We start from the raw sequence: 25,888 nt of genomic DNA, 5'->3' as shown, positions 1-25,888 counted from the left end.
GGTCGACCTCAGCGAACGTACCTCAATCAGATTGAGGACGTTTTTAGCAAAGGCCAGCTTAGGAGTACCCTAATTAAGTTAATAACAATGTACCTACCTATATAGTTTAAGTTTAAAGAATTTGGTTCTCAAAAGAAATTTCCATCGTACTGTTGATATTTGGCTCTGTAGACTACTGAGTTTGCCGACCACTGGCCTAGGGCATCTGGTCGTGCCCTGAGGGGTCTGGAAAAAATGGGAAGTTACAAATTACTAAAGATAATAGGCTCAGTTAAGGTAAAGATTGACCTTGTCAGGGAAGATACCGCCTAGGAGGTGACTACTCACCATACTACTTTTAGTTAAAGTTTTCATTTCAGACCATCCTCTGTGGTTACTTTAGGTCTTAGAGTTTGCTAGGCCACTATGTACACTTTCCTGAGTTAGTCAAGTTAGCATGTGGCCTTTTTATCCACATTGGTGACCAAACCACTGGTGCTCAGCAGTTCCTTGAACTAGAACTTAATTCTGGGTGCTTCTGTATAAATGGTTTCAGTAGAGTGCTCCTTGTTTGGGGGGGTGGGCGGGGGGAGAAGTTGCCGGGGAGGCTCTAAAATGGGTCCCAGAGAGGCCACGTCTGTCAGGGGACAGCAAAACATGTACCTGCCTGATAGCAGCCCTTCCTTCTCCCAGGGCCTAGGTTATGCGAGTGTGCACAGGTCAATCTGAGTTTTAAGAGGTCCTCTTTATAAGAAGATACTTAAAGTTATGTAGAGACAATAAAGCTTTCTAAGAATACTTTTGGCAAGGTGATAAAGGATTAAAAAAAAAATACAGGCCTGGGAGGGTGGTGTTAGCCTTTGGGACACTGTTGCTGCTCACAATTGGGGAAGACAGTGGCTTTTACTATTCAAAACCCTGTCCACGTTCAACAACTAAAATTATTTCACTTTCAAAGTCCAGGCCGTCGTGGGTGGGGCGGGTGAGGGCCTGGCTTCCAGGTGGCCAAGCAGTGCCCCAGTGTCCTGGGCAGCCCTCTCTTGCCGCGCAGGGCATTGGGAGGCCCGGCGAGCCCGCCTTTCCCGGCTGTCAGCTTCCAGGTGGGGACGCCCCCTCCCCTGCAGCGCAGCTCGGCGGGCGGGGAGGAGGGGCTGGGCTGCCAGCGCCGCCCCTCCATCTATCACATGGCCGGAGCGCCACAAAAACAACAGCTTTGGCCAAGGCGGGGACTTCAGGACAGGGAACCCGGGGTCCTCGCTGCAGCCCCAGCCCCATGGAGGAGAGTTTTCTCGAATCCTTTGGGAGGCTGAGCCTCCAGCAGTCGCAGACACGGGCGCCAGCCCCGCCGCCCCCGCGTGGGACACCCTCGCGCCGCCACAGCTTTAGGAAACACCTCTACCTCCTGCGAGGCCTCCCGGGCTCGGGGAAAACCACGCTGGCCAGGTAACGCCACCTGCCCGGCCCGCGCCCCGGCCCAGCCCGGCTGTGCGGAGCCCGGCCGCGCCGTGGGTGCCGCGCCGGGCTCCTCGGGCACGGTCTTGGCGCTGCGACCCGCGCCAGCCCCAGGTGGCACGGCCCTGGCCGCCGCTGCCGGAGGCCGAGGAGGACCTGCGCCGCCTTGGCCTTGGGGCAGGAGGCCCGCCGGGTTCCTCGTCAGGCAAACCTGGGGGCGACTGCAGAGCAAGCCGCGGGGCCGCCCACCGCGCGCAGGCACCGCCACCGCGTCCAGGGGCGTCTTGCCCCGGCGGAGAGGCGCGGGCAGGGGTAGGGCCCAGGGCGGGGGCGGGCGGCGCGCTGGGAACCGAGCAGGTTGGGCAGCTGCGTGGCTGGGGCCGCTGCGGAGGCGCTCAGGTGCGCGGGAGGGTGCTGGCGCGGCCCGCAGACCCTGGTGACAGCGCCACGCGATGGGCGCCCTAATGAGTTCACCCGCGAATTGCGTAGGAGGCCCGAGTGCCAGGTCAGCTCGGACTACGAGGGCTTGTCGCCTGCTGCCAGCTCGCTAGGCCCACCAGGCTAGCCTCAGCCCCACCACTCACTGCTGCACCTGAGCTTCCAGCAACGTTGCTGGGTTCTCTCCCTGCCTGTCCTGCCCGCCACCTCCCACTGCCCCATGACGACTAGCCCTTTAGGACTCAGCCACCCACCCACCAGTAGCATCTCGCCTTCTGGGCTTCCTGTTACACCTCTGTGACTGCGCTGGGTTTTGCACATGGTTCTGTTTATCCTTGTGGAAGTTTTTTTTGAAGGCAGGGGCCATGTCTTGCTCTGCCGAGCGCAGTGTATGTTTTCAGTGGAAGAAGTGGTCCCTTGTCCTCAGAGAGCTTCCCATTTCCTTAGAGAGATGAGGCCAAAGAAGAACCAGGGAGCATACATTCAGGAGATGGTTTGGATGGGAGGAGGGTCAGGGAACTGTGACAGCCCTGGTGATGTGTTGCCAGTTGTAGTTAAGATTCCCAGCTCATTTGTGGAGTAGAAGCCTTTAGCAAAACAATATTGCTACATTTTCACAGATTAATGCGATGGCTGACTTCCAAAAGGCTGTTAGTACCCTTAACTAAAACCTATTTCAGTAGGTTTCTCTCTGGATGGAGAGGTGGAGGGTGCAGAGTGGGGTTATTTTGTGATACATTTTTAAGGGGGGGGGGGGCGGGCAGGGGGATGGACCTCTGTTAATAAGGAAGTAACTTCTGGATTCAAATCCTGTTTAGTTTCACTTTGGCTTTGCTGATCTGTGGGCTATCACACACTGTTAAAGAAGGAAGTAATGTCTTTGTCCATATTATGTTTATAATTGTTCAGAGGGAAGGAAGTCATATGATGTGTGGAGGTACATAGATTTGACCATCAGAAGCTGTGAGTTTTGGGCCTCACCTTCCTCATCTGTAAAGTGAGTGCCTTGGCCTCAGTGGCCTTTAAGGTCCCTTCTGGCTCTAACATTCTACACTTTTGGGATTTAAATTCCTGGGTGAAGTCTGGCTTATCAGAAGACACTGGATGAGACACCATCTTATTGAAGGACATTTCTCTAGGGACAACTGGTGGGAGCACTGGTCTGGGAGTCTGTGCCTGATCCTGTTCCTTAGGAAATAGCTGGTGACGTTAGGCAATCACCTAACCTCTCTGGGACTTATTTTCCTTTTATGTGAATACGAAGAGAGGATTCGGTTAGATGATTTATTGAAGAGCCTTCTGACTCCGTTCTAGTTGCCAGACTTAGTTTGTTAATAATTGCTAGGTGAAGAGCTCTGACTTTGGAGTCCATTTATGGCTTCAAATCTAAGCTTTGCCAGTCACTAGCTGTGACCTTTACTCAACTGCTCTTTACCCCGGTTTCCTGTCAGGTTAAGAGAGGATATCTGCTCTGCCTACTTCAGAGGGCTCTTGTGAAGATTAAATGTCTGTGAGAACTTGTTAAACTTTAAAGTGAAGATGGAAGCAGCTCTGCGAGTTCTCCTGTTCCTCTGGGTGTTGGCAGTTCTGGGGTTCCTTTGGCACAGCCTTGGGTTGGGTTGTGCATTTATACAGAAATCTGGGACGTAAACAAGGAAATAGGCGACAGCTCAATAGCTAAGGGAGGCGTGCAGTGAGATGAAATGGGATGATGGATGTCACAGGCTGCCACCCTCAGGGAGTTGCCTTGCCTACTTTTTTTGGGGGTGGGGGGGGGGCAGTGGAGGAGAGAAGGAGAATACCAAATTGTTTTTTTTTAAAAAATACACGTATAGAGAATGGTAAAACTGAGGCTATCTTATGTATAGTTGGATTCTGGGAATTTCATGATTTCTTTATTTTATGTATTTTCTATAATAAACATGTATTTCTTGAATCAGAAGAATAAAAATACAGGTCCATCTTTTTCTGCTTAACTTTTAATTTTCATTTGATTAAAGAAATAATAAAAATGTTTTTGAAATTAGGATATGTCTTGTCTTCCAAATCAATGTTGGATTTCTATGTTTTTCACCTATTTGTTTTGAAGGGAACGTGGAAACCATCTATTTAAATTATTTGGCGACATTAAAAAAAAGTTGTTTTATGTGGTTTAAAATTTTTTTCATTACATTGGAGTACTAACAAATTAGGATGCCCTCTAAGTTTGTTCTATCATCTAATGGTTGAGCGTTGAGCCATGAGCCGAGAGGTTGCCGGTTCGATTCCTGGTCAGGGTACATTGCCCGGGTTTCGGGCTTGATCCTCAGTTGGGGGAGTGCAACAGGCAGCCAATCAATGATGTTTCTATCTACCCTTTTCCTTCCCCTCGCTATAAAATCAATAAAAACATATTTAAAAAGAAACATTTCAGAATAGGTTATTATCATTGACCTATAAGTCCTACTTCCAGGAATTCATCTGAAGGCAAAAATTGGACAAGCACAGGAAGACAAGAATGTACCTTACAGAGTTTCTTTATATAATAGAAAAAAATGTGAGCCAGTGTAGACATTAAAAAAAAATTAATGACACTATGGCTTATAAGTCATGCTGTCATTAATGGAAACAGATGTGTATGTTAAAAAATCCTGTAACAAAGCTATCTATATCTATTTTTCATATATATGTATAAACTAGTATATATGACATTTATATATTATAAATACATACACACACAAATCCTATATTTTGGTCAAAGAAAGGGGCGTACATATCCCCATAGACTAATGTGTGAAAGACATCTGTTGATCAATAGTTGTTGACTTTAGAGAGAAGGATTATGAATTTTCCCCCTTGACTTATTTTCTCATGTTTCTGCAGCAAATTGTTAACTTTTTAAATATGAAAATAACTTTTTTTAAATTAAATCTTTATTGTTCAGATTATGACAGTTGTTCCTCTTTTTTGCCCCCATAGCTCCCCTCCACTCGGTTCCCACCCCACCCTCTGCCCTTACCCCCCCCCCCCCCACACTGTCCTCATCCATAGGTGTACGATTTTTGTCCAGTCTCTTCCCGCACCCCCCACACCCCTTCCCATCCCCCGAGAATAGTCAGTCCACTCCCTTTCTATGCCCCTGATTCTATTATATTCACCAGTTTATTCTGTTCATCAGATTATTTATTCACTTGATTTTTAGATTCACTTGTTGATAGATGTGTATTTGTTGTTCATAATTTGTATCTTTACCTTTTTCTTCTTCTTCCTCTTCTTAAAAGATACCTTTCAGCATTTCATATAATACTGGTTTGGTGGTGATGAACTCCTTTAGCTTTTTCTTATCTGTGAAGCTCTTTATCTGACCTTCAATTCTGAATGATAGCTTTGCTGGGTAAAGTAATCTTGGTTGTAGGTTCTTGGTATTCATCACTTTGAATATTTCTTGCCACTCCGTTCTGGCCTGCAAAGTTTCTGTTGAGAAATCAGCTGACAGTCGTATGGGTACTCCTTTGTACGTAACTGACTTTTTTTCTCTTGCTGCTTTTAAGATTCTCTCTTTGTCTTTTGCTCTTGGCATTTTAATTATGATGTGTCTTGGTGTGGTCCTCTTTGGATTCCTTTTGTTTGGGGTTCTCTGCACTTCCTGGACTTGTAAGTCTATTTCTTTTACTAGGTAGGGGAAGTTTTCTGTCATAATTTCTTCAAATAGGTTTTCAATATCTTGCTCTCTCTCTCTTCTTCTGGCACCCCCATAATTCGGATGTTGGTACGCTTGAAGTTGTCTCAGAGGCTCCTTACACTATCTTCACATTTTTGGATTCTTTTTTCTTTTTTTTTTTTTTCCGGTTGGGTGTTTTTTGCTTCTTCATATTTCAAATCTTTGACTTGATTCTTGCGATCCTCTAGTCTGCTGTTGGAACTCTGTATAATATTCTTTATTTCAGTCAGTGTATGCTTAATTTTTAGTTGGTCCTTTTTCATAACCTCAAGGGTCTCACTAGATTTCTTGAGGGTCTCACTAAATTAATTGGCAGTTTCTAGAAAATTCTTGAAAAACCTTAGAAGTGTGGTTTTGAACTCTATATCCAGTAGTTTGCTTTCCTCCATTTCTGTCATTTGTGACCTGTTTCTTTGTCTCCGCATTTTTTATGTTCCCCTGTGTTGATAGAGTGGCTTTGTGTGCTAGGTGTCCTATAGGACCCAGTGGCTCAGCCTCCCCAATTACCTAAGGTGGACACTCTTGGTGCACCCCTTTGTGGGCTTTGTGCACAGTCTTGTTGTAGTTATGCCTTGATTATTGTAGGTATCACTGAGAGGAATTGACCTCCAGGCCAATTGGCTGTGAGAATCAGCTGTGTCTACAGTGGGAGAACTTCTGTATTGGAGACACCCTTCTGGGGCAAGACTTGCTTCAGTGGGGCTTTGGTGCTCACTGAGTCTGCCCCTTGATTGTGTCCCTTTTGGATCTAAGGAGTTGTAATCTGGATGGTCCCACTCTGACCACTGGGTACACTGGCTCTTGGATCTCTAAGGAGTTGCTAACTTAGCCTCTGCTTGAGGCTACCCAGGAGGAGCTATGGAGAGATTCCTCTTCTTTGTTTGGGGTTTGGAGGTGCCCAGGTGAGGCCCAGCTGTGAAGCAATGCAAGCTGCTGTGGGACCTTGGGCCTTCTTTTGGATGTTCTGGGTCTCTCTGACCCAGCTGCAGTTTGTTAGGTAATTTTCAGATTGCCAAGGGCCAGGCCATTCATATGCAAAAGCCTCTGCGCACAGCTTGGGTGGGGCGGGGTCTCAGGGGATCAATAGAGCGGAGCAAGCAGCTATGACTGCTCCTCAGTCCTGCCCTCAGAGGCCCCACATCTCAGTGTCCCGGTAATCACTGCAAGCACCTCTGAGAGAAAACCGCCCTCGAGTTCCAACTGATGCCAGACAGTCCAGTTTCTCCCTGTATGAGTCTGGGTCCCCAGAGACTCGCCCAGAACTGGTGTTCAGAGCAGTCGGGAGTTTGAGACTCTCTCCCAATTGAAAAAGACAACCGTGTCCTCAGTTGCCAGCCCTTTCCGCGTACCTCCGTACCTCTGCACTTTATTTCCGCACCTCCTCTGAGTCTCAGTATGCTTTTATCTTTCTTTCTAGTTGTAGAATTTCCACTCAGCCAGCCTTCCTGTGGTTCTGGGTGATGTCTGTTTTGTCTTTTAGTTGTATTTTTGAAGTGGTTGTGCGAGGCAGCAATTTCCGGTGTTTACCTATGCCTCCATCTTGGTTTCTCTGGGCGAAATGGACGTTTTTAAAAACATTATATAGGCCCTGACTGGTTTGGCTCAGTGGATAGAGCGTCAGCCTGCAGACTGAAAGGTCCCAGGTCTGATTCCGGTCAAGGGCATGTACCTTGGTTGCGGGCACATCACCAGCGGAAGGTGTGCAGGAGGCAGCTGATCGATGTTTCCAACTCTCTATTCCTCTCCCTTCCTCTCTGTGCTGTGTATCTGTAGCGCTGATGACCCCGTGTGCGGGCCCCCAGAGCACTTTCTGCCCAGTGAACTCTTTCACAGCAACCCCTACTTCTTCCTCCTGCTCAGTCGCCAGGGGGGCCATTGTGGGTTCCTACGCCAGGAGATCTGCCCATAAAAATAACTCTTTACAGTTGAAATAGTTTTGTTCAATAACTTGGCGGGATAGATGCAGGTTATGGACAAAGCATTTATTAAACAACAAAGTAAATGTCATTTGCTATACAAAAAGGCTTTCCTAGCTTCATTCTCAGTTGGACATATACTAGGAAACTTTTTAAATCCATGAGCAGATTCATTTTAAATATTGTTATTTTATCTTAATTATTTATTAAATATTATTTTATTATTGATTTTATTGATTAGCATATGAACTAGCCTAGGTCTCTTGATTCTTCAACACCTCAGGTTCTTTTTCTTTCTTTTTTGTTAATCCTCTACTGTTGAATTCCTGTAAATTTTTCTTTATTTCAATTAGTGTATGCTTAATTTCTGATTGGTCCTTTTTCATGTCTTTGAAATTCTAAGATACCTGTAAGTCTCACTAAGTCCCTTGAAGCTCTCATTAAGATCCTTGAGCAACCTTATAATCATTGTTTTGAAATCTGTATCTAGTAGTTTGCTTGCTTCCATTTCTTTCATCTGTGACATGTTTCTTTGTCTCTGCATTTTGGCTGCTTCCCTATATTTGTTTCCATGTATTAGGTAGAGCTATTCTCCTGGAATTTGTAGAGTGGCCTTCTGTAGTAGGTGTCCTGTAGGGCCCAGTGGCTCAGCCTCTTCAGTTACCTGGGGTGGGTCTTCTAGGTGTACCCCTGTGTGGGCTGTGTGCACAGTCGTCTTATAATTGAGACTTGATTGCTATTGGCATCACTGGAAGGAATTGGACTACAGCAACTACAGTGGAAGAGCTGCTGTGCAGGAGACACCCCTATGGAGCAGGACTTGCTTCAGTGGGACTTTGATGCTCACTGAGTCTGCCTCTTGGGTTTGTTCCTTGTGGATGTGTAGACTTGTAATTTGGTATGGCCTGAAGCTGTCCACCAGGTGCACTGGCTCTGTGGCTTCCTGGGAGGTGCAAAGTCAGTCACTGTGTAGGGCCGCCCTGCAGGAGCTACAGAGGGATCTGCAGATGGTTGCTACTTGTATTAGGCTTGGAAGTGCCTATGCAAGGCCCAGCTGTGAAGCAAGGCAGGCAGGTGCTAGTGCTGGGTCTTGGACCTTTTATTGATAGGTTTGGGGCATCCTGAAGCCAGCTACTGCTTGTTTGAAAAGTCTGAAGCTTGAGCCAGGACAGGCCATTCATATGCAAAAATCACTGCAGACAGCTTAGGTGGGGCTGAAAACTGGATGGGGCGGGGTCTCAGGGAATCACCTGAGTAGAGCAAACAGTGTGGGCCTGGCTGATGGAAACTCAAAAATGGCTGCCAGTTGGTCCTGGAATGGGGGAGGTCCCAGCACAGTAATAATGACCCCTATGAGCACCCTTGTCTGGGAGAAAGCTGCCCCAGAGTTCCTGCCCTGATGCCAGACAGTCCAGTTCATCCCTGTACATCCCTGGGTCCCCCAAAGCCACCATCTCAGCACTGCAGCCCAGAGGGATCAAGTCCGAGTAAGTCCATACACCGGCTTTTTAAGAGGAACTGCTGGGTCTCCAGCAACCTCCATCACTCAGCCACAATCCCTGCTGTTTTTTACAGCCCATAGTTATGGGGACTTCTCTTCCCAGCTCTGCAGCCCTGGGCTAGGGGTCTGGTGTGGGACTAGTGCCCCTTGCTTCTCACAGGGAGCTTCCACAGTGGAAATATCCCCCTCAATTAAAAAAATGCCAAAGTGGGTGTAGGATCAGCCTGTTTCATGCCTCTATCCCTCCATGTAGGAGAATGTTCTTATTCTTAGGAGACACTTAACAAAGAATTTAGGAACAAAGTGTCATGATGTCTCAACTTACTTTCAAATGGTTCTTCAAAAGTACATGTGAGCCCTGGCTGGTTTGGCTGGTTTTCTCAGTGGTTAGAGCATTGGCCTACAGACTGAAGGGTCTCAGGTTTGATTCTGGTCAAGGGCACGTACCTGGGTTACAGGTTTGATCCCCGGTCAGGGCAGCCAATCAATGTGTCTCTCTCACATAGATGTTTATCTCCTTCTGTCTCTCCCCCTCCCTTCCACTCTCTCTAAAAAAAAAAAAAAAAAAAAAAAAAATCAATGGAAAAAAATATCCTCAGGTGAGGATTAACAACGACAACAAAAATACATGTGAAGCCCTAACTGGTTTGGCTCAGTGGATAGAGCATCGGTCTGTGGACTCAAGGGTCCCAGGTTCGATTCTGGTCAAGGGCATGTACCTTGGTTGCGGGCACATCCCAAGTGAGGGGTGTGCAGGAGGCAGCTGATCGATGTTTCTCTCTCATCGATGTTTCTAACTCTCTATCTCTCTCCATTCCTCTCTGTAAAAAATCAATAAAATATATTTTAAAAAATAAAAGAAGAAGAAGCATTTTAAAAAAAATACATGTGAAGCCCTGGCTGGTTTAGCTCAGTGGATAGAGCATTGGCCTGCGGACTGAAGCTCTCAGGCTTTATTCCAGTCAAGGCCACATGCTCAGGTTGCAGGCTTGATCCCTGGGGGGAGGAGGGAGAGTGCAGGAGGCAGCTCATCAGTGATTCTCCCTCATCATTGACTAGAGGCCTAGTGCACAGAATTCGTGCACATGTAGGGTCCCTAGCAGCTGCCGGCTGCCAGCCGGGGTGCCTTCCTTCCCCTGGCCATCTGCTGCCACCTCCGCTGCTGCGGGCTGGGGGGGCCTCCCTTCTTCTAGCTGCCTGCCGCTGCTGTTGGCCATGGGGGCCTCCCTTCCCCTGGCCACCTGCCACTGTGGCCACTGGCTGGGGTGGGGGGCCTCACTTCTCCCGGCTGCTACAGCTGCTGCTGGCCCCGCCCCCTGGTCGAACGCCCAGTTGAATCCCCTTTGAGGGGATAATTTGCATACTAGGCTTTTATTATATAGGATGTTTCTATCTTTCTCTCCCCTCTCCCTTCCTCTCTGAAACCAATAAAAATATATTAAAAAAATACATGGGAGAATTAGAATAAATAATCCACAAATTTGTATGGAACCACAGAAAACCCTGAATAGCCACAGTAATCTTGAGAAAGAAAAACAAAGTTGGAGGAATCATGCTACCTGATAGCAAACTACACTACAAAGCTAAAGTAATCAGAACAGCATGGTACTGGCATAAAAACCTACTGTAGATCAATGGACAGAATAGAGAGCCCAGAAATAAACCCATGCATATATGATCAATTAATATTTGACAAAGGAGTTGAGAACATACAATGGAGGGAAAGATAGTCTATTCAATAAATGGTGTTGGGAAAATTGGACAGATATAGGCAAAAAATTGAAACTAGATCACCAACTTCCACCATACAAAGAATAAACTCAAACTGGATTGAAGACTTAAATGTTAGATTTGATACCATAAAACTCCTAGAAGAAAACACGGCAGTAAAATCTCGGACATTTTTTAGCAATATTTTTTCTCATATATCTCCTTGGGCATGGGGAACAAAAGAAAATATAAACAAGTGGGATTATATCAGAACAAAAAGTTTTTGCACAGTATAGAAAACCATCAGCAAAATGAAAAGACAGCCTGCTGAATGGGTGAACATATTTGCCAATGATACATCTGATAAGGGGTTAATATCCAAAATTTATGAAGAACTTATACAACTTAACACCAAAAAACCCCCCCAAATAATTCAATTAAAAATGGATAAAGGATCCAAATAGATAGTTCTCCAAAGAGTACACACAGATGGCCAATAGACATATGAAAAGATCCTCAATGTCACTAATCATGAAAGAAATGATAAGTTGTGAAATCATGGTTGTACCTGAGTTTCTTCCATAGTAGCGATTTTAAGTAAATTTAGCGGGGAACTGGGGAGGTGAAGGTTCTGTGGAAGTAATTTTCTTTCCTTTTCCCTCCTTTTATTGTATTTTCATTTTCTCAATTTCCCCCATGCATGAGGCTCCTGATCCACCACAACAAAGAGCTGGACCTGGGGCACTGTCCTTACCACTTCTGAAGTGGATGGAATGGTGTTACTTCCACTCAAGTCTGAGAATCTCAAGATTGTCTATTTAATAAGGTCTTTATTTATTAGGAGAGCTTCTATTGTCTTGCATATTCAAGATGCTATGGTGGCTATCAATGCTAATTGAACATTCAGGTGAAGATAGGACATGTTTTTGAAGGAGTAATCATTCAGGAAGATCACCGCACCCCCAGTTCCATTAGAGCTGTAAAGGAGCTGCTTGTTAGGAGGACTGTAGGCTACAGTCAGATATGTCTTAGGAAATGGTGAGACATGGTCTTGAGCAATTTTACTTTTAAGCAAAGCTTTGCAATCTAGGAGGAGAGTAGTTTCTCTGTTGTGATTTGTTTTTGTTTTCTAGAAAAGAATAGAATTCAAATAAGATGTGAATTGTGTCTTAAAGTTTTTTTTAAAGGAAACATCAGAATATTTACTTACAATAGCTTACATAAGCCATAAAAAAAGAGGAAAACAAGAGTCAATAAGACTGCTTTCAAATCTGAAAATGATAAAAAACCAAAACAAACTGTGAGTGGCAGATTTAGGAAAACAAATGAAACCAGATTTATAAGGGCTTAAATCTGGGACCAAAGAGAAAAACAAAAATCTTAGAACCCATATCCATAGTTGCTTAATTAGCACACACAAGATAAGGAAAATAAGTTATACACTATTATTTAACCTTTGAACGTAGCTCTCATTAATAGACAAGATATATTGATGAAAATAACTTAGAAACTGTAAAGTGTTCACAAATATAAAATACACATACCTGAACATGCATTCACTGCTGTCCTTAGACTGTTTCTGTGGTGTCTTTATAACAGTTGCTTGCATTAGAGGTTCAAGTTTGGACTTATGATTTGGGGTTTTTAGTTTGAATATCTTTAAAGTAAAATAAAAAACATTATATGGAAAAGTGTGAATTTCTTTCATCAAATCCTCTTTGTGCCTCTCTTTGATATCACTTTCAATATCTGTGGTAGATTTGAAATTGCTGCCTCTTTTGCTGCCTTTTCTACTCTCTGTGTCCTGTCCTGTAGTGTGGGTCGGCAATGACTTGCTTTGGAGGATAGCATGTGGTGGATGCCTGGCAGCTTCCACTTTTGCCCTCTTGGAATGAGTGAAGAGGCCTGGGCGAACCTGGGTGAAGATGAGAGACCATGTGGGTAACAGGCAGCTAGCAGCCAGCACCCCGGACTGCATGAGGTCTGCGCTGCAGGAGCGGTCCCAGGCAAGATCAGCGGAACTGCCCAGCTAAGCCCGACCCAAACGCTGACCTGCAGAACAAGTTCATCCCCTTTCCACACAGACTTCCCAGGATCTGGGGATGACCATATGTTCTACTTGTATCATCTGTTTTCCCTAACACTCCTTTGCGATCTTTGCTCATCTGACAGTTTCCATGGTTTTCAGACCTCAAATTGGCCTGGACACTCCTCTCTGGACACACTCCAGCTTGCCAACTCCCTCTGTAGATTGTGTAGTACTCAGAATTGAAAAGTGTTTCAAATACGATTTCCATTTTTAAAAAATGTTATTATTTAAGAAAAAAATTTGCACTTTTAACCACAGTATCTTTGTTCTCATTTTTCTGTCTCTTGCTCATAACACTCCCTCTATCAGGAGCTTCCTCCTCTTAGTTCCTTCCCTGAGGCAACAGTTTCCTTGACGGTGCTTTCCTGTCAGAACTGGCTCCCCACCCTAAGTGCTTGTAGGACTCAGGTGTCCAGCTCATTGCACTGCGTCAGGCCAGTAGGCAGGGTCTGGCTCCTTGGCTGGGCTGTGAACTCCTTAAAAGCAGTTACTTTATTTTACTTTTTTACCTTAACACTTTACATAATACTTGGCACATGCCAAGTGCTCAATAAATGTTTAATGAGTTGGATAATTATCTAATATTCTTTGGGTATTAAAATATATGATCTTGCCCTGACTGGTTTGGCTCAGTGGACAGAGCATTGGCCTGCGGACTGAAGGGTCCCAGGTTCGATTCCGGTCAAGGGCATGTACCTTGGTTGTGGGCACATCCCCAGTAGGGGGTGTGCAGGACGCAGCTGATCGATGTTTCTCTCTCATCGATGTTTCTAACTCTCCCTCTCCCTTCCTCTCTGTAAAAAATCAATAAAATATATTTTAAAAAAAATAAAATAAAATATATTATCTTCTGGTCCACCTTTTCCCACAAGGCTATCAAGAGAGACAGCCAGATTCCTGTTTCTTTTTTTTTTTTTTCTTAATAGATTTAAAAAACTATATATTTTTTTATTGATTTCAGGAAGGGAGAGGGAGTGAGAGATCAAAACATCAATGATGAGAGAATCATTGATTGGCTGCCTCCTGTACACCCAACACTGGGGATCAAGCCTGCAACCTGGGCATGTGCCCTGACTGGGAATCCAACTGTGACCTTGTGGTTCATAGGTCGCCGCTCAACCACTGAGCCATGTTGGCTGGGTTAGAAGCTCTGTTTAATCTGTATTTTTCAGTTAAGAAAACAGAAACTTAGAGAGATAGGTCACATGACCAGAAGGGGCAGAGGCAACACCTGAACCCAAGTCTTTCCCAGTGATGTAGGTACTCACTCTCTACGGTGCCAGTGCCTCACATTCATGCTGTTCTTTCCTGACCAGAGATGATTTTTCTTGATGGAGATGAACAAACGAGAAAAAGAGTTCATAGGTCGACACTCAACCACTGAGCCACACCGGTCAGGCTGAATTTGTCTTGAAGTTAGAATTAGGCTGGTGAGTGTTGTAGGGATAAAGGAAAGAAACACATTCACTGTTGTCAGGGGTTGCCCTAGGTCAGTGGTCGGCAAACTGCGGCTCGCGAGCCACATGCGGCTCTTTGGCCCCTTGAGTGTGGCCACAAAGTTTCAATCGCACAGTACGTGCGCGCCCGCACGTGGTATTTTGTGGATGAGCCACACTCGAGGGGCCGCAGTTTGCCGACCACTGCCCTAGGAGCTTTCCCATGTTATTAGATCACTACAGGCCTTATGCACGAAATTCATGCAGGAGGGGGTGGTCCCTGCGCCCTCTCGCAATCTGGGACCCCTCAGGGAATGTCTGCTGGGGAGCGGGCCTAAGCCGGCAGTCAACATCCCTCTCGTAGTCTGGGAACCCCTCACTCCTTCCTGCCCACCTACTCGCTGCTCCTTACCACTTCGCTTGCTTCTCCTCATCGCTGCTGCGGAGGCGGGAGAGGCTCCTGCCACCGCTGCTGAGCTAGCCAGCCTGAGCCCGTCTTCTGGCTGAGCGGCACTCCCTCTGTGGGAGCGCACTGACCACTAGGGGGCAGCTCCTGTGTTGAGTGTCTGCCCCCTGGTGGTCAGTGCGTGTTATAGTGACCAATTGTTCTGGTCGTTCTGCCATAAAGGTCGCTTAGGCTTTTATTATATAGACTCGAGGCCTGTTGCACGAAGAGATTCGTGCAATAGGCCTTCCCTTCCCCTGGCTGCCGGCACTGGTTTTCCTCCGGCACCTGGGACCCAGGCCTTCGCTCCGGCTGGAGCCTTCAGTCTTCGCTCCGCCGCTTTGCGCCTATGTATGCAAATTAACCACCATCTTTGTTGGGTATTTTGCATACTCTCCTGATTGGCTGGTGAGCTTAGTGGAGGGACAGTTAATTTACATGTTTGTCTATTATAAGGTAAGCTTGTCATCACTGAGCAAGATAGGTGCCATTACCCTTGATTTTCACAGATGAGGAAGCTCAGGGATTTACCCACTTACTACCTAGCATAATATCCATCTTCTCCCCTAAGAAAGATGTTTAAGTGAAAACATCTTGTTATTTTGTGCATAATATGCTTTTTTTGTTTTTTTGCTTTAAAGGGGGGACTCCATGGTAGTTTTTATTTTTTTCTGATATTTTCATATTTAGAGTGACAGAGATTTAGGAAGATGTGGGGAATGTTAAGCCTATCTCTTTCCTTCTGTTGTGTTTTCATTTGGTTTGGGTCACTGTTAAAATGTAAATATGGCCCAGCTGGCATGGCTCAGTGGTTGAGCAACAACCTATGAACCAGGAGGTCACAGTTGGATTCTCAATCAGGCACAAGCCTGGGTTGCGGGCTTGATCCCGTGTGGGGTGCGCAGGAGGCAGCTAATCAGTGATTCTCTCTCATCATTGATCTTTCTATCTCTTCCCCTCTCCCTTCCTCTCTGAAATCAATAACAATATATTTTAAAAAATGTAAAAATGCTACCTAGTAGGGGTAGTACACACCCATCACTTTTATCTACATTTCATACTTGAGCAAGAATTAGTTTCTGAGATGGGTCCTTAGAGAGAACAGAGTTCCAGGAGATGGGACCCAGGACAGGTGAGAGTTTAAGGGAGAAGAAAAGGGCACTGGCACATCCCAGAGGAATAGCGGCAGGAACGGGGGCCCATAAGGAAAGACTGTCATCACACTGTCAGCTTCCAGTTTTCTCTATCAGTCCTGGTTGCTGCAGAAGTCAGTGGCAGTGACAGCACTTCTTAGTGTCAAGAGTTAGGCAACTCTCACAGTTGCCTCTGAGCCCACTCCTGCTTCTTTGATAGGAGCAGGGCCTTCTAAAGATAATAAGCATCTTTGTTTTTAAATTGAATTTCAACAATTCAAAACCTGGTGGTCTCATAATTACAAATTGCTAAATGTTAGAACCAGAAGGAGATGATTTTCTATTACAATAATGCAAGGTCATAAAACAATCTCTTCTTCCCCACTTTCCAGACAATTGCAACACGACTTTCCCAGGGCCCTGATTTTCAGCACGGATGACTTTTTCTTCAGGGAAGATGGTACCTATGAGTTCAATCCAGACTTCCTAGAGGAGGCTCATGAATGGAACCAGAAAAGAGGTGACCAATTCTTTTTCAAACTCCTGAGAAATCCTATTGTGCACTTACTAGTAGATTGTAGCTGCTGCAGAATGATACATTTAATTGCCATTCTCCCCTCCACCCAAACAGAATGCAAACCTTCCTAGATTCCAGGAAAGAGAAAATGATTGCTAATGGGTCCTGAAATAGGCGGCATTAACTTTGTGTGATGAGGACATGCTGTAATAAAATGACAAGATATGGGTATGCTCACCCTTTCTCTCTGACTGTTGCATGTTGTTCACTGTTGTATAACATTGTGTTGCAGCAAGAAAAGCAATGAGGAATGGCATATCCCCCATTATTATTGATAATACCAACCTCCACGCCTGGGAAATGAAGCCCTATGCAGTCATGGTAGGAAGAAGTATCATTCTGAATTTTCAGTTATGGACATTTTGTGAGAAAGTTGAAACTTTTGTTCTTTTCTCATTTTCTGATCTTCTACGATCTCATATGTATTAACAGTCTCACAGAGCAGGTAAAGCAGTTATTTTTGTGTTCCTCTGCTGTTCAGTGGCTCAAATTTGCTGACATGCTATTATCACCTTGGGGTACAAGTTGTAAATAGTCCTGGATCAGAATTTTTTATAGCTTTTCTGTCTCGTTTGTTTTCCTAAAGGAAGGTCCACATGGAGCACCCGTGGAAACTTGCAGAGAAACTGGACTAACAGAGTTACAGGTTTTATTAGAGGACAGTCTGTTTTTCACTAGCCGGAGAGTTCAGTACTAGATAGTGTTGCTGCAAGGGAGTTTCAGGGCAACAGAGTTTTTAGTTTAAAAACAGATTTAAGATTAATACTGTAATCCTGTTAAGACACTAGCATGCAAATATAACCATTCAGCTCTTAATTGTTAGAATAGGAAAAAACAGTAAGATGAATACAGTGTGCACATTTTTCTTTAATTTTGAAGAGTCTGAACTGTTTTCAGACATGCCATCTCTTATGCTAGTGAATTTTCATTCCCTATTGGGTGTAGGAAGGAGAAAAGATCCAGACACAATCAGGGGACAGGAAGGACAGGAAGGAGACAGCTGAATGTCTGTTTTTGTCATGAATAGCTCCCAAACTGGGCTCATAGCAGTCTATTTTTAGGCCTCTTTTTACATTTTGGGCAAAATAGCTTATATACAGGTGTGCTTTTCTCTAACTATATTCTCATCAACTTCATGTAGGCCCTGAGGGTGGGACTTTGGTGAAAACAGGAGGGAATGAACATTAACTTTGTGGTCACTTCAGTTCATGGATCAAGAGTCCACTTGGGAGAGAAATGAACAGGGATATGAAGAGTGAAGTTAATTAAGGCACAACTCAAAACCACGAGTTAGGGGGAACGGAAAGTCACTTAAGGGAAGTCACGTTACTTTTTATTTTCTGGTTATGTACAATCTTTTTCAGCCATCCACAGCTATTAATAAGACCCAGAAATTAGATATTTTCCATATATGATGCTTGACTTCTTTCCTAATTAGAAGTGTTCATCTCAAGAATGAAGAGGACATCTTTTTACTTAGCTCTTTTCATTGAACTTTTATTATTGAGAGTTCAGTTTGAGATAAAAACAGTAGTGAATTTGTGAATTCAAAGGATATTTGGGTGTTTATATGTAAACTGTAAGTTTTTTATTTTTTATTTTTATTTTGGTAAACTATAAGTTTTCTAACAAGGAAATGGGGACAGTGTACTGAGCCACACTGAGCTACTTTTGGAAGAAAGAGTATGTAAAGGATGGGGGGAAATCACTTTTATTTCATAAGCTCTGCTTCTATGGCACTACCATTTTCTAACCAAGACATGAGGAATAGGACAAGGCATTTGACAGACATAAATCTATGATAATCCTATAAGGGACTCTGAGAAGCCATTGCGGTCATTGCTCATGGACAGGAAGTTTTAAGCTAGTTCAGCTATTTTTAAAAATGTCTAAAACAAATAACCTTCATAATTTTCCTATGTTGTAGATAAAATGGACCAAAATTTATCACTGGGAACTGTAATATAACCTGAGAGTGGCTAAGCATGGCCATGAACCAACTATATTTATTAAGATAAACTAAGGCACTGGCTTACTGGTAAAACAAAAGAAATTTTATAAAAGATATGCAGTGCATGTTTAATGCCAGTATGAACATTCCCATGCAAACATACCGTGTGTTCAATGTTTTATGTGCTTTTGAAAAATTAGGCACTTGAAAATAACTATGAAGTTATATTCCGAGAACCCGAGACTCGCTGGAAATTCAACGTGCAAGAGTTAGCCAGGTACTTCTGTGTTTTTCTAGCTCCTCATTATGTGTCCTGCTGTTTTCAGGTATTTCAGACCGAACAAAAGAATCTTTTCAGGCTGGAAATGGACATGGTAGTTTTCAGGCCAGAAATGGTAATTCTTAGAAACTGATAACTTGGGAACTATTAATGTGAAGACTGTAATTTTGGGTCAGTTTTCTAATATAATGCTAAATCTTGGCTTGGATTCAGTTCTTCAAAAGAATACATTTAACATTCGGCTAAAATGCTTCTTCATTAATGAACATTTAAAAGCACTTTCTTCTGCATGGGATTGCACATGTCAGTGGTGTTTTTGCATTTAGGCTAAATAAATATCTTTAGATGCTGAAAAGTCTGTGGTTCATTTGTGGTCCAGATGCTGCTTCTAATTTATAAGCAATAAATGTCCAAATAATACTAACTTGTTGATTGAATGCATGGGTTCTGATATTATGTGTTACTTGATAATGTCAATGATTTAAGTAACCAGTGAAAACAATTTACTTTTTAGGAATAAGGCTAGTTCATCTTATGGTTAAAAGGAGATACAGTGTTTCCAAAGTGTGTTTGTGAACCAAAACCACCTGAGCTGGATGTTAAAAATCCTAGCTCGTGGCTCCCTTTCCATAGTTGGAATCTCTGGGAATTACATTTTGACTTATATCTCCAGTTGATTCTCACGCCCACTAGGATTTAAGATTGTTTTAATAAGCATCTAGAAATGTCCAGGACTGACCCACATAAATTGATATATTCATGCTTAACAGGCAAATCTACCATGAAAAGATCTCCTGGTGTTCTATTGTGTCTTAAAGCACAGAATGGAGATTTCCAGAAACAAAGCATTTCTGATGCATTAGCTTTCTACAGGCCTCAGGGTGGTTTAGGGGTGTGCAGGGCAGCATGAAGAACAGGAATGGAACCTGAAAGAGGTCTGCATAACAAGATGTTATGCTTTTGTCACAGTTAAACCCTGAGGATAGAGTGCATACCTATGTAATAATACAGGACTTGTAAAATACAAGCAATTCATTTTGATATATGGCCTTAACTATATGTTTGCATGTTTTCCCATGTAGAAAAAACATTCATGGAGTCCCAAGAGAAAAAATACACCGAATGAAAGAACGGTATGAGCACGGTGTTACCTTTCATAGTGTGCTTCGCGCAGAAAAACCAAGCAGAGTGAACAGAAGCCAGGACAGGAGCGGTGCATCGCCTTCCAGTGGGGCAGGATACTGGAATACCTACGCAGAGTTTCCAAACCGGAGGGCTCCTGGGGGCTTTACACATGAGAGCCCCTTTAACAGAAGAGGCGGTTATCACCATGGATATTAGAGGCTGATCTTACAGGCAGAGTTTTCCTAAATCAGTTTTTACTTCGATTTTTGGTATTTATTCTTTGTTCAGTTTTAGTCAGAGCTCTAATTCCAGTGTAAATAGTCGAACCTGAATGTTTTTGAGCAGAAGTCATCATATTCATCTTCAACAGGCATTTGTTAGTGATGCTCTATGCATGGCCTGATGCTGGGAGTTCTGCAGGTTTGGTTAGACCGAGTCACTCTTTCTAGGAAAACAATTAATTTGAAGATGAAACCTGAGAAACATACCCAAGAATGTAATCAATTAGTCACATAGGTTCATAAATAAAGTGTTTACAGTATATATAATAAGCTTCAGTACCACTTTCTCTGAAGTAATCTATTTTTTCAGGAATTCATCTCCATCAGGAAAGTTGGAAAGATGGGAGAAGTGAGAGGCAGGAATAATTTTAGTACCATTGCTACTTTTTAAATCTGTGTATCCAAAAATGTGAAATATATGGCTGTAATGATGATATTGATTTTCCTTTAAAATGAATATACTACAAAGTATACACCTAAAGGAATACTGTCCTTCAAAGTAGACACTTTGGGAAATTATTCCTTTATTCTAATGACGTGTCATTGTTAAAAATGTCTGTCAAATCCTTCTTAATAGTTATACCAGCTACTGAGGAAAATCAGTGTCATTATTTGAAGTCACAATTTTAGTTTTGTGTTTTAACTACCACTCTATTGAACAGGATTAAACCTGAATAACTTTTGGCTGTTGTGCTAATAGTATAAATAAAACAAACCTCCTTTATAAAACATCAATTTTTAAGATGAATCATTAAGCAACTTTTAAAATTTTGCTTATAAGTGTAATTAGTAGGCAGCCCCAATGTTTGGGGGTACAAGGAATTAAGCATCCCAGGATACAGGTTACAGAGGGATAAGATGAGCAATGCTGGTGTTTTATATGACATCAAGACAATGAAGTTCTACCACAACTCTGGAATGTCCCTCAAACCAATAATGAATTTGTGAATCCAAATTAAATCTGAATAGAGGAATCGGATTTTGTGTGAGACCCAAAGTAGATAAGAACATGTAGGTTGTATGCTTTATTTCTTGTTGGCTAACGGCTTCTTGCTAATGTTCTGTGAAGTATTTTAAATGTCTTATATAATGGTGCTTTTATGGTTATTAAAAATTATAGTATATGGTATTGCTTTATATGGATTTGTCATTGAATCTAAGCCTTTTTTGTTCAACAATATAAAAAATTTAATTACCGAAATCCCACAGAATTCTACCATATTAAGATACAATTTTTCACTCTGGCCAGTTTTGCTCAGTAGTTAGAGCGTCAGCCCAAGGACCGAAGAGTCTTGAGTTCAATTCCTGATCAAGAGCATGTACCCCAGTTGCAGATTTAATCCCCAACCCCAGTTGGAGCATGTGCAGGAGGCAACCAATCAACATGTCTCTCACATCGTCTCTCCCCCCCTACCCATCAACATGTCTCTCACATCGTCTCTCCTCCCCTACCCACCGTCCTTTTCACTCTAAAAATCAATGGGGGGAAAAATCCTCAGGTGAGGGTTAGAGAAAAACCAATATTTCTATATCATAAACTTATTTACCAATCTTCTTTAATAAATGGATATAAAAGAAAAAATTAACCTTATTTACTTGCTTACATAAATAATTTTATCTATGCACTTTAGAAAGACTATTTTACTTTGACATTCCATTATCTGACTCTATTGAATTGAAATCTCAACATCTTGATGACTACCATCAATACATCTGTAATTATTCATTAACATTTTAAAAATTAGTATCTCCCAAGTTTGGCTGATGAAACTAAAATTTAGTGAATTTGAATAGATCTAAGGTATTATTATAGTTTTAATAAGTTCAATGAGTCCAAGCAAGCATGTTCCACAATAATCCTCTAATAATCATGATAATTCACATAATACTGCAGTCCAGGGCCCAGGTAATCCTGAGTGTCTAGTCCAGTGGTTCTCAACCTTCCTAATGCCACGACCCTTTAACAGTTCCTCATGTTGTGGTGACCCCCAACCATAAAATTATTTTCGTTGCTACTTCGTAACTAATTTTGCTACTGTTATGAATCATAATGTAAATATCTGATATGCAGGATGTATTTTCATTGTTACAAATTGAACATAATTAAAGCATAGTGATTAATCACAAAAACAATATGTAATTATATATGTGTTTTCCGATGGTCTTCGGCAACCCCTGTGAAAGGGTCGTTCGACCCCCAAAGGGGTCGCGACCCACAGGTTGAGAACCGCTGGTCTAGTCGATCTGATTATTGCTGAATTCACTCAATCAGGAGGGCTTGAGTCATTTAGGTTAGTAAAAGGAAGGAGTGTCAGAGAACCCAAACTGGAATTACCTTCGATTCCAAAGAATCCAAAAGGGTCAGAATTCAAGCCCTCCCAATTTGTCTGGCTCTCTTATTAGGACTTTTAGGCTACTAGATCTAAAGTGACCGCTATGGAGAAGTGGCTCCAGGTTATAGATCCGGAGCTTTTACAGAGTTCAGAAGAATAGTTTCCTGGTCTATCTGCCTCTTTTACCCCGCCCCCCCCCAATCCCCCATATGATGCCTAAAATACTTGGTATGGAAACATAAAAATAATTAAATGCCATCAACTTTACATATCCCAGCTAGAAGTGATCTATTTTTTTCTCTCTCTGATTTATATACTTTTTCAAACCCTCAACACTGACATGTATTATTTCGTGTGTTAATGTTTGCATCATTCATTGAACAGGTGTAGGACTTTATATACACAAGAGGCTCTCACTGAGTGTTGAATAGGTAACACAAATTGCTTTTACTATTTATCTCTTATGCAGGGTATACTGTTGACTTTGTCATCATCAAATTGTCACTTTTGGGGGGATAATATCCACATATTCTCAAGCTTCATACTTTTCTTGTATAGCTTAGCCACATTATTTACAATTTATGAAAGGGAGGATGTGCATTAAATCTCTCTCTGACAAGTAGTCTACATGGTAATGAAAAATGGTGGAGGTAATAGCAGTTAAATTTTTCCAGGCTAAAAAAATGGTTAAATTATTATAATTCTGTCTGTTCCTGAGACTCAAGTTTTATTCCCTGTTCTAGAATGGATCACCAGGAAAATGATTAGCATGTGAAGACCAAATTATTTTACGAACAAAACTTAAATCACATTAATAAGATGGGCAGAGCACAAGTTAAAAAGACTAGTGGAATGGACTACTTGTCATGTTAATTTTTAGAGGAGAGAAAATTATGGATCATAGTTATAGAAACAAACTGCTTCATAAAAGAATTTATCCTTGGCTTTGAAATATGTTTATAAATAGATATGAAAACATTACCCACTATGCTGTACACCTGGAACTAATAAAGAATAATACTGAATGTACACTGTAATTTAAAAATATATATACTAGTATATACATGTGTATGTGTATATATATGTATATACACATATATACATACTTATATATGTTAGATATACATTTTAAGACACTGAGAGACCCTATTAGAGAGCTTTTCCATACTATAAGTTTGTAGTTAGAACTGCTTTTTCTCTTTTCTATTAAACATAAGAAAGTAAAAAATGAGAATATCATCTTGAATTGAACTGTTACTTTCTGCCCAGAGGGGGTGCTGAGAGAACACAGGGGTAAAGGGAGCATTAGCACTTCCTGTGAAGGCAGGTAGAGCAGGGTTGATTTGAAAGACAAAATTAACACTATGAAATCTACTTCTGAATTAATGTATTTGAATTTTTAATTGAAGTAATTTAATTTCAGAGATTACATTGGGATCATATAAAGGAATTAATTATACTGAGGGTCCTATTTTTCTTGTAGTTACACTGACGTAAGAATAAACAATTTGGTCAAAAGCAAGCACCAGTCATATCTTAGTCCGATTTTTGATCAGGAAAGAACTGTAGTACAACTAACACGTGCATTAAGGAAAAGTGATTCATAGTGGGTTACCTCTAAAAACACACTTACAAGACAGAAACTAAAGTAGGAACGAAAGTAAAAGGAATTATGTGAGTCAAAATAACTCTACTGAGAAACCTAGTTTCATTTAATTAAGGACACAATCTAAAGAAGAAGGGTATGTATAGTTCATCTGTAAAATACTTGTGAGCAAATCCCATCAGAAAGGTTTTTTCCTTGATTAGTTAATAAATATATAAACAATTTTAAGGTCTATAACTGAAATAAAAGTATACCAACATAGAAGCAGGCAAAGGGCATTCCTGGGATATATGAGTACTGAGGTAGATTTGGAACCATATCTCTTCTCATTTTGCAGCTATGGGTGTGTGCTTTGAAACTACATGTGTGTTACAAACTGGAAAGGTTAAGAGTCAGTAACTAATTTTTGTCGTTTTCGGTTCTGTTGCCTTTGCAGTCCCTTAGATGTATCTTGTATTGTACTTGTGTCTTGAATAGAGTCTCCTGTTTCTCCAGTACTGACGTGGGAATTCTGTTCTGTGACCATAGGGGTAAAATGGTGCCTTTTCCGTTCGAGATCGTATCTTGAACAGGTGGGAGCAGTCCCAGTGGACTCACCCATTGATACAAGTTGTTTTTTTCCTGCTGAACAAGACAAAAGGGTCTGGGTATTTATCAATGCAAGTTCTTCGTCAGCTATTGAATCGCTTTCCAAAACAGAAATGTCATTAAATTTTTTAAGTGGAGTTATCTGAGGAGAACTCAATTCTTTTTTCTTTATAGGTGTTTCATATTTGGTGCCACAACTTCGTGGTGGCTGAAATGCCTTCTGTGCGGCTGGAGAAACAAATGTACAAATGGGACTAACAGGTGGAGGTAAAGGCAGTCTACTCAAGAAGTCCAAGGCTCGTCTCCTTTTGCAGTTTTTTTGGTCATCAACCTCTTTCTCCCCTTTATAAGACTTTGAAGTCATTTGGGCTGATACAGGTGTGGAAACAGACTTCCCTTTTGGCTTACAAAGTGATAAAGAACTTTGATAGTTCATCTCACTATTGGGAGAAGACATCTAATAAAAAACAAATGAAAAAGAGGCATATATAATTATGTGCTCATATATAAAGTAAAATCAAATTAGCTTTTTATTAAAAATATTTAAACACACAAATAACACACATTCTCACTCTTGTAATGTCTAATAGGGCAGATGATTTCATGAGTCATTTTTTTAAATTTTTTTTAAAAAATATTAAATTTTGTTTAATTGCTTAAAGTATTACAAAGAGTATTATATATGTCTCCCCCCCCCCCCCCTTGATATTCCCCCGGCCTCCCCTACCCCCCAGTGTCTTGTGTCCATTGGTTATGCTTATATGCATGCATACAAGTCCTTCGGTTGATCTCTTACCACCCCCTTCTGCCCCCCAACCCTCCCTGGCCTTCCCGCTATAGTTTGACAGTCTGTTTGATGCTGCTCTGCCTCTGTATCTATTTTTGTTCATCATCATGAGTCATTCTTATTCCCTCAGAAGGAAATAATTTCACACAAAAGGATATAAAAATGACATGAAAAGATGAATGAAGGCTAATCATAATGAAAGACAAAAAAGACAGTAGGGGACATAACTTCTGCTTTAATCTTTTTTAGTATTAACAGGTTAAACAGAAATAAGCATTTCAAAACCATTTTAAGAACACAACACCGCCTGAGTTCTAATACCTACTTTTCTGGTTTTGTGACTTCAGGCAAGTGCTTAACCTCTCTATGCCATAGTTCCCTCATCTGTAAAATGGTGACCATAATAATTTGTATCTCAGAGGACTGTTGTGAAGGTAATGAATTAATATAAATACATTTACCAAGTGTTAGCTACTTAAGAATTAGTCATTTATTGTGATTTAAAGAGTTAAATAAAACTGACTTTAAAAACAACCCTAATTATATAGAACCAGAGGTCCC

At 42.1% G+C, this 25,888-nt stretch overlaps 1 protein-coding gene across 7 annotated transcripts; it reads left to right on the top strand.

Annotated features, from left to right (window-relative positions):
- Nucleotides 1–1,121: 1,121 nt before the first annotated feature.
- On the top strand, nucleotides 1,122–25,162 carry N4BP2L1 (NEDD4 binding protein 2 like 1). 7 transcript variants are annotated; one of them, XM_036301159.1, is made up of 6 exons: nucleotides 1,122–1,422; nucleotides 16,192–16,319; nucleotides 16,609–16,697; nucleotides 18,654–18,722; nucleotides 19,690–19,740; nucleotides 24,715–25,161. In XM_036301159.1, exons 1-6 carry the CDS (start codon nucleotides 1,253–1,255, stop codon nucleotides 24,796–24,798), a joined length of 591 nt encoding a protein of 196 aa, XP_036157052.1. In that variant the 5' UTR covers nucleotides 1,122–1,252; the 3' UTR covers nucleotides 24,799–25,161. The 7 variants fall into 7 exon arrangements, with proteins under 7 accessions (XP_036157052.1, XP_036157056.1, XP_036157055.1 ...); XM_036301158.1 differs by lacking the exon at nucleotides 18,654–18,722 and adding an exon at nucleotides 18,528–18,604 and having other exon boundaries at nucleotides 1,124–1,422; nucleotides 24,715–25,160; XM_036301163.1 differs by lacking the exon at nucleotides 16,609–16,697 and having other exon boundaries at nucleotides 1,123–1,422; nucleotides 24,715–25,162.
- Nucleotides 25,163–25,888: the final 726 nt, after the last annotated feature.

Source organism: Myotis myotis, unplaced genomic scaffold (genome assembly GCF_014108235.1).
Source record: "Myotis myotis isolate mMyoMyo1 unplaced genomic scaffold, mMyoMyo1.p scaffold_m19_p_3, whole genome shotgun sequence".
Classification (NCBI taxonomy): Eukaryota; Metazoa; Chordata; class Mammalia; order Chiroptera; family Vespertilionidae; genus Myotis; species Myotis myotis.
This window is presented reverse-complemented; position numbering and strand designations above follow the sequence as displayed.